The following is a 15,734-nucleotide window of genomic DNA, read 5'->3' as shown; positions in this document are numbered from 1 at the left end:
TGGGATTAAAGGTGTGCGACACCACCGCCCAGCTTTATTTAAATTTTTTTATACCAACCATAGTTCCTTCTTCCTTCCTTCCTCCTGCTCTCTCCCCCACTCCTCCCCACAACCCTATCCACTCCTCAGAGAGGGTAAGGCCTCCCATTGGAGTTAATAAAACCTGGCATTAAAAGACTTGAATTTGGGAGTGTCTGGTGGGACAGAACTGATTGGCGGTCTAGACAGAAACTCCGCCTACAGGGAGATCCTCCTGCCTCTGCATCTCCAGTGCTGGGATTAGAGGTGTGCTCCATCACACCTATAGCAGTATCTCCGAGTTTAAAGCTTAGAACTTGATGGGTCCCTACATTTCCATCTCTTCTTGGGGAGCCGTCCCCCAAAAAGAAAAAAAAAACAAGAATACAAACAGTGCTGGCAGTAAGAGCTTTATTAGGGAGGTGACTTTGGCTCTCAGGAAAGGAAGGCTAAGGGACCTCAGTGACTCCAAGGAGGCCCTGGCCCTGGCCCTGGCTCCAGCAGGAAGGCCGAGTTCCCTGGGGCCAGCCCACATGAAGGCACTGTGGTGGTTAGGCTCAAAAGGAAGTTTCGTTAAGAGTGTTCTTGGGAGGCGTCAGTGGAGTGCCAAGACCTGTGGAGGGTCGAGGGGCTGGGGTCGGTGGGCGTCGGGGTTCCGGAGCACCTCTCACCAGCTCTTGACACCGATCCACGAAGCTTCCGGCCCCGCGGCGCCGGACCTCTGCCTGCGGTGGGCTGGGGCTCCCTCTGTGGCCTGACAGGGACATGTTGCTGGAGGCTGAGTGGAGACTGAGAGGGAGAGAAAGTCAGGGTCCCCCGTGTCACCGTGCTGTTTCCACTGCATGGAGGGAAGTGACGCTACAGCTACCTGGTAAGAGAGGTCCTAGGTGAGGGGCTAGGGAAAGCGCCCCGAGAGGCCGCCAACGGGGTCAGTTCGCACTGCTCCAACTGGCCCATCAGCTCTTCTTCTGTCAGGCCACCTGCTGGGGGCGGCAAAGAAGCAGGGTGAGGGGTAAGATGGAGGACAAAGACCAAGAGCAGCTGGAGGTAGGAGAGAGGGAAGCTGCGTAGAAATGGATGGGCTGGGGTCAGAGACTCAGAGAGAAAGTAGAGAAACAATGCTAAGAAAGGGCTGGAGGGCAAGAAAGGCTCAAGGGGACCAGGGGGCTGGGACCTGGGAAGAGAAACCATGGGGAGGGTTGAAGTGGGGTAAGGTGTACCAGGGGTCTGGCCCAGGCCATCCATGGCAGTAGTCAGATCCCACATGGCCAGGCTGCCGTTGGCCTGGCCGGTGAGCAGGTAGCGCCGGGGCCTGGAGCCCAGCCGTATGGAACCCTCGCACTCCAGCACTGTGAAGGCAGTCGTGGGCGAGCCATCCACTGAGCAAACGGAACACACCCTGTGGGATGCAAGGGGTCAGGGGTCATCAGCCTGGTCCCTCCCCTGTCCACCCAATCCCTATCCGTTCCCATCACTTCATTTTGTTTTGAGATAGGGTCTCATGTAGCCCAGGCTGGCCTGCAACCCGCTGGGTAGCTGAGGATGACTTTGAACTTCTGATCCTTTTGCTGCTACCTCCTGGGTGCTGGGGTTACAGGCATGTACCGTGCCCTGTTTACTCAGTACCAGAGGTCAAACCCTAGCTTCACGCATGCGAGGCGCACGCTTCTGACTCCACTGACCTGGCAGCATCCCCAGCCCCTTAGTTCTGGCTTTGTTTGGCATCTCAGATAGTGTGCCCCCACCCACGTTTATGTATCCCAGGGGGCCTCAGTACCCTTCCCACATCCCCTGCTTGTCTCCTCTGTTGCACCTGCCACCTCCCACGGGCCACCCAGTGTCTCCCAGATCACTGTCTCATCCTGTGTCCTACCAAGCACTTGGCCCAAAGTCATCCCTGCCTTTTGACCTCTTGTCCAGTCCCTTACACAGGCATAGCCTGCCATGCACTGAGAAAAAGGCCTCAGCTATCCTATACAAGGTCCAGGCCCACTAGCCAGGGTGGCTCTTCCCAGCCCTGGTCCTCCTTTCTTCCATGCAGTCCTCAGTCTGCATTCCTACATAGCTGCAGGTTTCTCTGCAGAGGCCACTCCCCAAGCAACGCCCCCAGGCCTCCTTTTCAGGTCACCTGCTACGGACTCCTTGTGCCCATCCACTCCTCATCCCTGGCCTGCACCCCATCCCACCCTGACACTCTGCCTGCACCCCATCCCACCCTGACACTCTCCCTGCGCCCATCCCACCCTGACACTCTCCCTGTACCCCATCCCACCCTGACACTCTGCCTGTACCCCATCCCACCCTGACACTCTCCCTGTACCCCATCCCACCCTGACACTCTCCCTGCGCCCATCCCACCCTGACACTCTCCCTGCGCCCATCCCACCCTACTTGATAGCTTGGGTTGTCTATGGTCCAGCACAGTGACCTGGGTTCTCCAATGTCAGTCGCACACACACAACCCAGAGGCCCATTCACCCTGCAGCCTCTGCTCCTTCAGGACCCCTTTCTAGCCTCCTCCCTGGTCCTGCCTCATTGGTGGACAGTACTCACCGCTGCCCAGTGGAGGAGAGACGCACAAAGAGCTGGCTGGCATTTGGCACCACCTTTTGGATAAATACCTGCTGGTCATCCCGCTCACCATAGGGACCTGTGTGGGCAGGGGTGAGGTAAGGGCCACAGGGTCCACAGGGCCTTCACAGCCCACAGCACTACCTGTCCCCATTGCTTGGCCAACACCCAGACCTAGATCCTGCTCCCAGGCTACCGCAGTTGGACAGAGGCAGACAAAACTAGGGGCTGGCCAGGATCAACAGCATTCGGGCCTGTCTGCTGATGGTCAGTGGGAACCAACGACAGAGTGGGGTTAGCTAGGGGTACAGAGGTCATCAGCAGCTCAGGGGGAAGCCAAGGCAAAGGTCAACAAGGGGCAGAAGTCAGTGGGTTGGAGGGCAACAATGCAGCTAAACGGGCAGGAGAGGTCTACGGGGCCAGTGGGATCCCACACGGCTCAGGCAGGTCTGCGGGAAAGGATCAAGGGAACCAGCAGGCACCAATATCATTGCCAGCACTGCAGCCTCCGTGCCCGTCGGCCGATTCCAGCGCCAGGATCTTGAAGGACGCTAGCGGAGTGGAACCGGGCTGGGTGGAGATCATGCCTCGAAAGCGGGTCACAGACCAAGTTCGAACATGGTTGTTGTCAGCGCAGACTAAAGAACAGGGAGAAAGCCAAACGTCAGGCCTGACCCTGGTGCCTGCAGTCCGACCCTCCTGGGCCCCCAGCAGGAGCCCCTTTTGGAGGTGTGAGGGCCCAGCTGTGGTGAGTACTTCCCTTTAAGAAACTCTCTCTTCAAGCTGGGCGGTGGTGGCGCACGCCTTTAATCCCAGCACTCGGGAGGCAGAGGCAGGTGGATCTCTGTGAGTTCGAGGCCAGCCTGGTCTACAAGAGCTAGTTCCAGGACAGGCTCCAAAGCTACAGAGAAACCCTGTCTTGAAAATCCAAAAAAAAAAAAGAAAGAAAGAAAAAAAAGAAAGAAAAGAAAAGAAATTCTCTCTTCTGGATGCCCAGAGGTCCTGTTGACTCTGCCTCTGAAGTGGTCGGAATCTGTCCCCACGTTACCCTGGCTACGGACCCCACCTGGGACCCTTTCACCTCATCTCTTTTCTAGGCTTCTGATCCTAATCCCGACAGCTACGTCTCACATCCAGACAAAGCAAGGACATCCACCCCTGAGACCCTCCAGGCCCCTCCCCCTGCATCAACCCCTACGACTCTCCCCACCGGTTCTTTCGCAATGGCTGTTCCCTCTGACTGGAATGCTTGTCCCTGATGATCTACACCTGTGGCCCTTCATTTCCACTCTAAGGCCCTTGGCCTCTTGACAGGCTCGCCCTGAATCAGCGTTCTTCAGTGATCCTCAAACAATTGAGAAAGAAGTGTGGTAATCCCTGCCTAAAACCTGGGGCTTTCCTGAAACCCCGGGTTTGGAAGGCTGGATCCAAAGGATCCTAAATTCCAGGCTAGCCTAGGCTATATAGCAAGACCTTATCTCAGTCAAAACCCCAGGGGCTGGCTCAGTTGACAGTGTTTGCCATGCGAGTATCCGGGCCTGAATGTGGAGGTGCTTGTCATCCCTGCGCTGGGGAGGTGGCAATGAGCAGGTCCCAGGGACTCCCCAGCCAGTCACCCTAGCACAGGGGCAATCCCCAGATCCTATAAGGGTCCTATTTTATTGTTGTTGTTTTGTTTGGTTTTTTGAGGAAGGGTTTCTCTGTGTGGCTTTGGGGGCCTGTCCTGTACAGCGGGCTGGCTTCCACCTCACAGAGATCCGCCTGCTTCTGCCTCCAAGTGCATGTGCCACCACAGCCTGGCTGCCATAAGAGTCTTAAAAAACAAGATAAGGGACTGGAGAGATGGCTCAGAGGTTAAGAGCACTGGCTGCTCTTCCAGAGGACCTGGGTTCAATCCCAGCATCTGCATGGTGGTTCTCAACTGTCTGTGGATCCGACACCCTCACACACACCTACATGTACATAAAATAAAATAAAAAATAAAAACAAAAACCCAAGGTGAAGGGAGCTGGAGAGAGTTGAGTGGTTCAGAGTGCTACTCTTGCAGAGGAACTGAGTTCAGTTCCCAGCACCCATGTTGGGTGGCTCACAACCACCTGTAACCCCCTCTCCAGGGACAGTGACATCCTCTTCTGCCCTCTGTAGACACCTGCATGCCCTCTCTCTCTCTCTCTCTCTCTCTCTCTCTCTCTCTCTCTCACACACACACACACACACACACACACACACACACACGTAAGTTTTAGAAATCTTTTTTTGTTTTTGTGTTGTTTTGACAGTTTCTCTGTGTGGCCCTGACTGTTCTAGAACTCACTCTGTAGACCAGGCTGGCCTTAAACTGGAAGTGACTCTGCTCCCTCACCCTACGGACCCGAGCCACTGGCCTGTCGCAGTCTCCCTCCACCTCTGTGATCTTCAGCCTGAGAGAGGTGTCTCTCCACACACCCGTCCCCGCGGCAGGGACCCCCACCTGAGATGAGGTGCTTCTCTGACAGCATGATCTTGGTGACAGGACTGCGGTGCACACTGAAGGTCTGGAAGAGCTGGGGACCCGAGCCCACAGTCTCGGGGTGCTGCACAATGACCCGCACGACCCCTGAGCTGGTGCCATAGGCAATCTCAATCCAGTTCCCACTGTCGCCTAGGGAGAGGCCAACAACAAAGAAGGTCTGTCGTGGAAAACAGAACCAGGGCAGAGGGCGAGAGGGTGAGAGAAGGAAGTGGGGGGAGAGATGGGGGAAAGAGACAGAGACAGAGAGACACATATCCATGAGACTAAGAAACCGCAGGTGGGGGTGGAGAGATGGCTAAGTGATAAGAGTGTTTGCTGCTCTTCCAGAAGACCCAGGTTCAATTCCCAGGACCCACATGGTAGCTCACAGCCACCTGGAACTTCTATTCCGGGGCATCTGATCCCTTATTTGTACTCTTTGGGCACCAATCATGTACTTGCATACATGCAGCAAGACAGTCATAAACATAAAGCAATAAACCTTTTTATAAATTTCCGAATGACATATAAACAGAATAAGAGAAGAGCACAGCTCCCGGTGTCTCAGGGACTCCACCAACAACTTTTCATTTTGAGAGCCTCAAAACTTTTTTCATGTTTTTGAGACAGTCTCACTATGTAGCCCTAGTTGGCTTAGAATTCAATATGTAAATCAGGCTGGCTTTGAACTCACAAACTCACAGAGATTCCCCCTCCCCCCCCAAGCTGCCTCTGCCTCCCTGAGTGTTGGAGAGATTCCCAGAAACTAAACAAAGCATCATAAAGAACACAGGTAGAAAAAATACAGTGTCAGCAGTGTGTGCAGGGGCCACAGGCCATGCACTTGATTCCCATATAGGAACAGGATGGATATTAAATCTAGGAGATGGGGAGAAGAACCGAGGGGCTAGCCTGGGATCCCAGCACTCAGGAGGCTCATGCAGAAGGGTGAAGTGTTCTAGAGTTAGATGCTACCCTAGGCTACAGAGAAAGATTCTGTCTTCCCCCAAAATGGGGGGGGGGTGATAATCAAGGATCCTTGAGCTTGGATTTATCTACTATCTGGTATGTATCAATTCTCTTGGTTTTATGAATTATACAAATATCATGTCCTAATGGGATGGGAAAGACCCAAAAATCAACTAACAGTGGCATGTCATGGAGCACGTGGCTAAACAAAACAAAGCCAAACCACATGCTGAAGGAACTTTCTGAGGAACCCCACGAGACAACGCTGCACAGGCAGGGACACGGCTGCAGGCCAGGTCTGGAGCTGACCAGTGACAACAGGGACAGAGCTTCATCATAGCTTACTGGTTTTGGGGGTGAGGTAGACGCTGAGTGCGGTGACCCCATCCTCTGCCGGGTCCCGGTAGAGCTCACTGACAAGGAGGTCATTGTCCTTCATCCGCAGGGGGAATTTCTGCACATCTAGGTGGACAGGCAGGGGTGGGGCAGATGTGTTGGAGGTGCCTGCTGCAGCCCACCCCTCACACCGCAGGAGGAAGGACGTGGCTCACCTACGTAATAGATGGAGCCGTTGCTGCAGCCCAGGAGGAGGAAGGAGCCGGCTGCATCGTAACTGGTGATAGGCTGGACCTCCTGGACCTGGGGCAGGAAAGTGGCAGCAGTGTGGGACCCTCCCGGCGTCCTTGCCTTTCTCCTACAGTGACCATTTTTGTGTGCCCAGCATGGCCACACCACCTGGGCCTGAGCCTATCCCTTCCAGCCTTGCCAGTTGCCATCTGTGTCTATCTCTAACATCACGGCTCTCCCTGTAAGGTCACGGTTCTCCCTGTAACATCACAGCTCTTCCTGTAACATCTCTCTCTCTCTCTCTTCCTGAGACAGGGTTTCTCTGTTTACCTTTGGCTGTCCTGAGAAACTTGCTTTGTAGACTAATCTGACCTTGAACTCACAGAGATCCACCTGCCTCTGCCTCCCGAGTGCTGGGACTAAAGGCAAGCGCCAGCAGGCCCGTGTTCCAGGAACTTTTACTCCACACCCACTGTAGGGTTGTCTGGCTCTCTCTTCAGGTGGTGTGAAGCAGGAAGGAATCCCTGGGCCTACGCAGTCCAGACACTTGGGAGGAGTGCGCCAGGCTGGCCAAACTCACCTGCCAGTGCTTTGTGACAGCATTCCACACCCCGATGCGCCCCGTGTGGCTTGTGGCAATGAGCTGGTTCCCAACAAAGAACAAGGCCTCCACTGGTACACCCAGGTGGAAGACACCTGTAGGCAGCAAGGAGAGGCTGGACGCCCACTGCAGGGGTGGGGTGCAGCAGCAAGAGGGCTCAATGGGAGGTTGGACGCCCACTGCAGGGGTGGGGTGCAGCAGCAAGAGGGCTCAATGGGAGGTTGGACGCCCACTGCAGGGGTGGGGTGCGGCAGCAAGAACATCAAGGGTCATGGGTTGTGTTGGGAAATGGAATCCCCGAGCTAAGAGAATTCCAGGAATTAGGCAGACTTTGATAAGTGTGGAACTCTAAGGGCAAGTAGAATTCTAACAGGCTGAGGTTTCCAAAAAGGCCAAAAACTCTCCTGTTGGGACAAAGGCTATGACAACCAAGGCCTGAATTTTGTTGTTATTATTTTGAGTTGGGGTCTCATGTAGCCCAGGCTAGTCTCCAACTTCTGTGTGCTAGATTACAGCTGTGTACTCCCCAACCAGTTTATATGGTGCTGGGATTAGATCCAGAATTCCACGCATGCTCCCCTCTCTCCAGACACATAAATAAATATATACAAAAATAAAATATAATCAGTGTGTTAACTGGGCATGGTGGCACTTGGTGTTGCTGTGGTCCAGCATTCAGACATTGAGGACAAGAAGACCTGGAATTCAAGGCTTGGGCTACATGGTAAAACCTTGTCTAAGGCCAAATAAAAAATGCAGGACTCCGAGGGTCTAGAACATTCTCTTACAGAGTAAAGAGACTGAGTAGGGCACAGTATTCTTATGCTTCTCATATGGATATTCAGTTTCACGGGCTGGGTTATTTAACAGATTGCAGAATTCTACAGGGGTCTAAAAAGCCCAAGGAACATACCTATCTCAGAGCCACCACCTTGTGCCTGTAGAGCCCACAGAAGGATCTCGCTGCCTGTGGCTGCAGCCACCATCTTGTCATGCTCACCCGGAGCACCGCTGAGCACCCGAGCCGTGAGAGCCAAGCGCTCGATGGGCCAGTCCAGGCGAGGGCTGGAAAATGCTAGCTGCCAGCCAGAGGCTTCCTTCAGCCTGCGAGATTGGAGGAATCATCAGCTCCCTCCTCAGAGCCGCCCTCTCCCACAGCCCATCCCCACCCTCAGTACCTGTAACAGACCAGGAAGTGCGTGTAGGCCACAGCAATCCAGTTGTGGTGGCCACAGACCAGTCGCACCATCCCTGGTTCCTCCAGTTGGCCTTGGGGACAAGAGAGGAGACCAAAACAGGGTCACAGGGGCCCACTGGCCCTGACCTCCTAAAGGACGATAATTTAAGCTGCATCTGGTAGTGTGGCCTGTAATCTCAGGTACTTTGGTGGTTGAGACAGAAGGAAGACAAATTCAAAGCCAGCCTAGGCAACCTAGGGAGACCCTGTCTCAAAACAGAAAGTAAAGAAAAGGCTGGGGGCCAGGGAGTGGATTCAGCATATAAAAAAGCAGCTCTGGAACAAGCCGGACATTCTAGGTTCAATACCCACAACACACGTGGTAGCCTCTGACCTCCACAAGTGCACTGTGTTATGAGTTCACACACGCCTACAATAATGACAATTAAAAATAAATAATCAGATTAAAATGAGGGCTCAAAGAGCCCAGGTGATGGTTCATACTCCTAATTCTAGCACTCAGGAGGCTGAGGTAAGAGAACTGGATTGCTTTGAGCTCCAGCCTGGCTCAGGGTAAGAGCCTGCCCCCCCCCCAAAAAAAACATACACACACACACAAACACACAAAAGAGGAGGCTAGACAGTGCCAGAATGTATGTTCTAGGCTCAGTACCACGCACAACACACGTGCCAAAGACAAAGACAGACGCTTACCTGATGGGGATGGAGGTGCTCTCTCATCCAGCATTCGGCCCAGCAGCCCTGCATTACCCAAGTTGGGGGGCATGGTGTTGCTCCGTCGAACAGGGGCTGGGCGTCCCCCTACTTGCTGGGGTCCCACCAGGCTGTGCCGGTTTCTCCGCTTCACTGGAAATACTGTAGTACAGGAGAGGGTCAGTCACCATAATTATAATCATGGCGGGCTGTGAACACTGAAACTGCAACAGGCATGAATGCCCCGTGTGGGGCATAGTGACCTGGGGAAGGTGTACCGTGGTACCAGGTATGACATTCTATGACCCAGAAGCCTATGACAGAGAAAGAGCCAGTTTGGTGCTGCTCTGGCACTGATACCTGTCCACTATTTGCTAACTTTAGTCAGGCCTGGTGGGTAGGTCTGTAATTGTAACTACTTGGAAATCTGGAGCTGGAGGATTACAAGTTCAAGGTCAGGCTGGGCAACCTAGTGAGACCCTATCTCAACAAACAACAAGAAAACAAACCAGAAGAGGGGTGGCGAGATGTCTCAGTAGGTGAAGGTGCTTGTCACCAAGACTAACAATCGTGACTTTGATCCTGGGACCCGTGTGGTGGGAAGAGAGAAATGATTCTGACAAGTTGTCCTCTAACCTCCTTACATGCCCCCCCAAGTGCCCCAATAAATAAATACATATCATATAATAACTATTTTCTTTTTAAAGTAAAGATAGAGATGGGTTGTATCTCAGCAGTAGAGTATGTTTCCAGAATTTACCCCGGAAGGGCTGTGGGCAGAAGTAGAACACACGCCTAGAATTCCCCAGTCAAGGTTTGGGGGTGTGGCTCCATGCTACAGCACCTGCTAGGCATGCACAAAGCCCTGGGTGCCAAATCCAGTACTATAGTAAATACATAATAAAATAAAGAATATAATGCAGGTGCTACAGAGAAGGCTCTTGGGTAAAGTACTTGCTACAAGCTGAGAGCTAGAAAGGTAGACCAAGGCAAATCCTCCCATTTTGTGCACAAGCAAGCTTAGCCAATCAGTAAATGCCAGGTTCACTGAAACAGGCTCATAACAACAACAACAACTATTATTAATAATTATTATTATAGAATAAATTAAAATTTTGGTTCTCTTCCCTCCTAATAAAGGGAACCAACCCCCTTTTTTGGGAGAAAGAACATTGTTCTGGCTTTTTGTTGTGGTGTTTGTTTTGAAACATGGTCTCCCAGTGTCTCCCTGACTATCCTGGAACTGGATATGTAAGCCAAGCTGTTCTCCAGCTCACAGACATTCCCTGCCTCAGTACTGGGATTAAAGGCGTGTGCTGCCATGCCCAGCTGTTCTGTTCAGGCTTTATTTTCACATTTCTACTGTATTTGTGGGATAGAGTTAGTAGCTAAAGCTTATATTTTAAATGCTTGTTTGTTTGTTTGTTTTGTTCTGTGTTTCTCTTTTCTGAAAAACAGGACAAAACCTAAGAAAACTCAGACTACACCTCCCATCAGGCTCTAGTGCATGCTTCATGGAAAATGCTGTTTCCTATTTCCTTTCCAACCATCTGATAAAGAACTACAACTCCCATTACAGCTCCAGGCTCCAAATACAAGTACCTAAGGGTCTGTAGTCTTATGGGAAATGTAGTCTCTAATCCAATCTCCCACTCCCCTGCATCTACGGGGAGTGCCTACCTGGAGGAGGTAGATAACCATTGAAGAGGACATTTCCACAGGAAGATCGATCCAATTCTTCCCTTACCTGCAGACGACGAACTGCAAGGGAAGGACTCAAAACTTGATCTTGACGGATAGGAAGGCAGACCCATGACCCTCTCTCCCCATGTGGTTTCCACAGAACTGCCAACCAACTCCTTCAGAGCCAGGCCCAAACCAGTGCTCTGAGCTCTAACCCAACCATCTTTCTGACTGGGCGAGTCAAAAAGGTAGAGAATGCTCAGGAAGTAACTGAGCATGCTGACTTGAGGGGGGCACTTAACACTTACCCAGTGGAGTGAGCCCATAGAATTGGGCTTCATGGAGGAGGCTGGACCCGTGGATACCCCTGGATAATAGAAGAGAATTGGGGTAAAAGTCTGGGGTGTTTGGGGTGGGTGGCATGTTCTGAGAAGGTTTTTGAAACTGCTAGTATTGACAGGCTTAAGATTCTAGGGAATTTGAGGATGGTGCACACTTGCCACCCTGGAACATAGGAAGTAGAGGCAAGAGGATCAAAGTAAGTTTAGCCGGGTGGTGATGGTGCATGTTTTTAATCCCAGCATTTGGGAGGGAGAGGCAGGCGGATATCTAAGGAGTTTGAGGCCAGCCTGGTCTACAGAGGGAGTTCCAGGACAGAAAGAAAGAAGAAAGGAAGGAGGGAAGGAGGGAAGGAGGGAAGGAGGGAAGGAAGGAAGGGAGGGAGGGAGGGAGGGAGGGAGGAAGGAAGGAAGGAAGGAAGGAAGGAAGGAAGGAAGGAAGGAAGGAAAGGGAGGAAAGTTAGCCTGGTCTGGACTGAGATTTCTAGCAGCCAGGGCTAAAATACTTTTAGAATACTTCTTAAACCGGGCAGTGGTGGCACATGTCTTTAATTCCAGCACTTGGGAGGCAGAGGCAGGTGGATCTCTTTGAGTTCGAGGCCAGCCTGGGCTACAAGAGCTAGTTCTAGGACAGGCTCTAAAGCTACAGAGAAACGCTGTCTTGAAAAGCAAACAAACAAAAATACTTTTAAAAAAAAATCTAGGGAACAAACGTGTGCACATATTTGGAGGGGGGTGATCAGGACTGAATAATTTGAATTGAATGGAGCACATGGGGAGAAGGAGGAGAGACTTACTTGATGGGGGAACATACTCCCTTACCCATACCAACCTGGGGTCTAACTCTTTGGTCCGCAGGAAGTTGAGGATGGGGGCAAAGACGGTGGGGTCCCTGTCGATGAAGATCTGTATGGGGGGAGGGCATGGCAACCGGGAGTGAGTAGGAAGTCCTGTCCTTCCTCCCACTGGCCAGCCCACTTTTGATCTATCCCTACTCACAGCTCCGGTCTCATCTTTCAGAGTTGAGATGCGTCCGCTCAAAAGACTACAGGAAGGGGAAGCCGAGGAGGTGTCACGGGCCGAGTTGCAGAGGTGAGTAAAGGTGGAAATAAGTCTTCCCACACCCTTTCCTTTCATCCCTTCCTACCCTCGCCCCCAAACGGGCTCTCCTAATCACCTGGAGAAGAAGGAGTCTGGGATCCAGGTGAGCGTCTGGCGAGAGGTACTAAACCTGAGGCCGCGAGGTAAGGAGAGGAAACAGATGACGGGGAGGTAAGGACCGCTGCCTTCTCCCACGCGATCCACGCACGAAAACTTCCCTCCTTTGGCATTTTTTTTTTTTTATCCAAGCGCCAAGCCTCCAGCACGGGGCGGAGCAACCCTTGATGGACAGGGATTACCACCCCCACCCATAGAAGAGGCGGGTATCCCGCCTTCGTCCCGTAGGATGGGGCCTCGGGGATCTCCCACACTCACCGCTTGCCCCCCACGTTCAGATTGATTACTTCCCCAGGGGATCCCCGATTCGGGACCCCCTCCGCTGCGGTCGTAGCAACAGCCATGGCCCCCCGGCGAGCCTGCCGGTCTGGACCCACTTCCGGGTGCGCACAGACCCCGCCCCTGATGCTTGCTCATTGGTCTAGAGACTCCAGCATTCTCCGACGATTGGACAGAGTGTTCGCTCATCGCAATTACGTTTCTCTGACTCTTTAAAGCCGGGCAGTCTTTCCTGACCTCGATGGGGCGCATCTCTCTGCTGCTTTGGGGTAGTTTAATAACTTCCCCTTATTTCTAGGGTTCCCTTATTTAGGCATAATATCTAGGCGACCCGTTGAGGAGTACGTGTGCAGATCTTGAAATGAGCCACCAATGGGCAGGTACATCCAGAGTCTGGTAGACGGTCTTCGCACCCGCGTCCCATCAGCCCACCCTCCAATCCTGTCTCAGGTACGCAAACAAACCACCGTAGACCGTCAAAGCCAAAGGGTTTATTATAGGTACATACAGTGTGCGCCTGCCACACTGCCCCGCACCCCCGGCCCTGGCGGCGTCTTCGGGCAGCCACTGGGGCTGCCTGTAACCCTGATCCCCCGACTCCCAGGGAGGTGCTCCAGCCAGAAGCATGCAGGGGGGAGGACTTCCCAACCCCCCTCCCGTCGGGAAGTGGCATTTACAGCTGGATGGGGGAGGAGAGAGGAAGACAATTTTGAACTTTGACTCCCCTCCTATTAAAAGCCTTCGCGGATGCGGGGCGGGGGAAGGAGGGAGAGGTCTACATTTTTGCAAAAATAAACTAAGTCAGGAATTAACCGCATGGCTCTGAGATGGCGGAGTGCAGGGGCTAAGGGCCCCTTCGCTCCCTCTTCCCAGACAGATCAAGGCAGCATTGGAAGTGAGGTAAAGGCAGGGAGGAGTGTCCCCTCCCCACCCCCTAGCACCCTGGATGGTCCAGGGGACCTCACCAGCGCCCCCGTGTCCATCCTTAGGGCGGAGAGGAGGCCAACGAACACCACCACCTCCCAGATCCCTCGCCACTCCAGCTTCTTGGGGCAGGATCTGACGATGGGGCAGGGGGCTTGGCTCAACTGGCTCCTGGCCAGTCCCCACCAAGCTCAGTTATTGCATAAAAAGAATGGAGCCCCAGCACCTGGGGTGGGGTTGGCGAGCGGGAAGGGACCGAGATATGGCTATAGGGACAACAATCCCCCACCACCATTTCTTGGAGTGCAGGAGAAGTCCCTTCCATTCCAGGGTCCACCGTGACGCATCCGCAGTCATTCCTGCCCTTGCGGATGAAAAGGTGTCTTTGTGTCCACAGTGCGGAGAGGAGGGGCAAGGAGACTTGTCAGACTCCAAGTGGGGAGGGTACCTGGAGTCACTTCCGGCGCCCGCTGGCCCTCCGCTCCGCACCCTCACGTTTGGGGTTGCCCTCATCTGTGGATGATGTGGTAGGTAGTGTCTGACCCCAGCGGGCGATCTCGGCGTGTTCTGCCACTGAGTTAGCCACAGCCTCCAGCCAGCCATTCATCTCCTCCTGGCGGAAGAAGCAGGACAGGTCCATCTCTGGGGGAGGATCTCAACCACACTGCCCTCCCTTCTGTTATCTGGGTAATGCTGATAGTGAGGCTAAGGGGACTCTTCTCTAAGCCCTTCTGTGGATGTATTCGCTTAAACAGAAGCAATAGCATCATCTGTAAGACACCCCCCCCACACACACACAGATGAACAACCTAAATGAAGGGAAGCATTGAGCAGAAACTTGCAGAGCCTCGACCTTTGCCAGTCCCTGTGCTAATTGGCCTCCATGTACCAACTGACTTTGCTTTTCACAAAAGCTCTCAGATAAATTATTTGAGCTCTCAGAAAGAGAGCTCAGTGGGTAACAGCACACTGGAGCCTGATGAATGATGAGCAGGACCCGCACAGCGGAAGGCGAGCACGGACTCAGGGAGGCCTCCACCTGCACACCTCCACAGAAGGCATAGTACGTGTGCACACACACTCGTGAACACACACGCAAAAATAAAATGTAACAGAGCAAGATGGTGGGGCACCCCTTTAATCCCAGTACTTGGGAGGCAGAGGTAGGAGGATTTCTGGGAGTTTGAGGTCAGCCTGATCTATATAGGAAGTTCCAGGACTACATAGAGAAACCCTGTTCAAAAAAGAAAAATAGAAACCAGATTTAGGAACTTGAAAGATGGCTCCATGAGTAAGAATACTGGCTGAGATACTGGCTGGGACCAGAATTTCATTCTCAGCACCCACGTGAGCATCTGTTTCAGGGGATACACCACCCTCTTCTAGCCGTGGTGGAGAATCAGGCAGCCACGCGCGCACACACACACACACACACACACACACACACGCAGGCAAGCATACAGATAAAAATAAATGTTTTTTAAAAGTTTAAAAGGATCTTTAAAAATCTTCATTCTTTCATTTGTGTGATGTTTAAGAATGTGTGTTGGGGGTGGGGCGTGCCTTGTGCACATGTGTGGAGGCCAGGAGAGGATCCAAGTGTCCTGCTCTATTACCTCCCGCCTAGTTCCCTCCAAACAGGGTCTCCAGCAATTGCCTACAATTATGGGGTTGTTCGTGGGCAGCCATGCCTGGCTCGCTCTTTCTTTTCTTTCTTTCTTTGAATACTGGAATCCAAATAATGTCCTCAGGCTTGAACAGCAGCTTTCTTAGCACTGAACTGCTTCTCTAGTCCCATGGGGTGTGTGACTTCACATCAACTCTCCTCTCAACAACACTCGGGATAGAATCCTCTCCTGGATATCCTCAATACCGAGGGTATCCAGTCCTAGAAACCTTTCTGAGACCGTCTACCTCAGCTCAGCTGTCCTCCTGCAGTTGGCTGTCACAAGCCTTCGAAGTTCTGCCTTTTTGGTTATCTCTGTGGGGATCACACATCTTCCCTTTTTTCAGATAGGTTAGCCCAGGATGGCCTCATTCTCACTCTGTAGCCCAGGACTGATCCTCTTGCTTCCACCTCCCATATGCTGAGATTACAGAAAATGACCACACCCAACCTCCTTGATCACTCCCTTTTTGGAGGGAGGAAGGTATTTCTTTTTCTTTTCTTCTTTTTTTTTTTTT

The 15,734-nt window shown here is 52.7% G+C and overlaps 2 protein-coding genes across 3 annotated transcripts in view; both read right to left on the bottom strand.

Moving 5' to 3' along the window:
* Positions 1-416: 416 nt before the first annotated feature.
* Shkbp1 (SH3KBP1 binding protein 1) lies at positions 417-12,749 on the bottom strand. 2 transcript variants are annotated; one of them, XM_050129030.1, is made up of 18 exons: positions 12,606-12,749; positions 12,307-12,360; positions 12,129-12,174; positions 11,962-12,035; positions 11,100-11,158; positions 10,789-10,869; positions 9,109-9,270; positions 8,396-8,486; positions 8,131-8,321; positions 7,197-7,312; positions 6,601-6,688; positions 6,395-6,511; positions 5,060-5,230; positions 3,072-3,227; positions 2,572-2,668; positions 1,239-1,417; positions 887-1,001; positions 417-807 (listed from the first exon to the last, which is right to left on the bottom strand). In XM_050129030.1, exons 1-18 carry the CDS (start codon positions 12,689-12,691, stop codon positions 576-578), a joined length of 2,115 nt encoding a protein of 704 aa, XP_049984987.1. In that variant the 5' UTR covers positions 12,692-12,749; the 3' UTR covers positions 417-575. The 2 variants fall into 2 exon arrangements, with proteins under 2 accessions (XP_049984987.1, XP_049984988.1); XM_050129031.1 differs by having other exon boundaries at positions 887-998.
* Positions 12,750-12,827: 78 nt separating this feature from the next.
* Positions 12,828-15,734, bottom strand: part of Sptbn4 (spectrin beta, non-erythrocytic 4) — an 88,372-nt gene continuing 85,465 nt past the window's right edge. Inside the window, exon 36 of the mRNA XM_050129032.1 lies at positions 12,828-14,163. Coding sequence (XP_049984989.1) covers positions 14,005-14,163 — 159 coding nt within the window. The 3' untranslated portion in view covers positions 12,828-14,004. The remainder of the gene's footprint in view (positions 14,164-15,734) is intronic.

Source organism: Alexandromys fortis, unplaced genomic scaffold, assembly GCF_014885135.2.
Source record: "Alexandromys fortis isolate MF-2015 unplaced genomic scaffold, M_Fortis_MF-2015_v1.1 scaffold_293, whole genome shotgun sequence".
Taxonomy (NCBI): Eukaryota; Metazoa; Chordata; class Mammalia; order Rodentia; family Cricetidae; genus Alexandromys; species Alexandromys fortis.
This window is presented reverse-complemented; position numbering and strand designations above follow the sequence as displayed.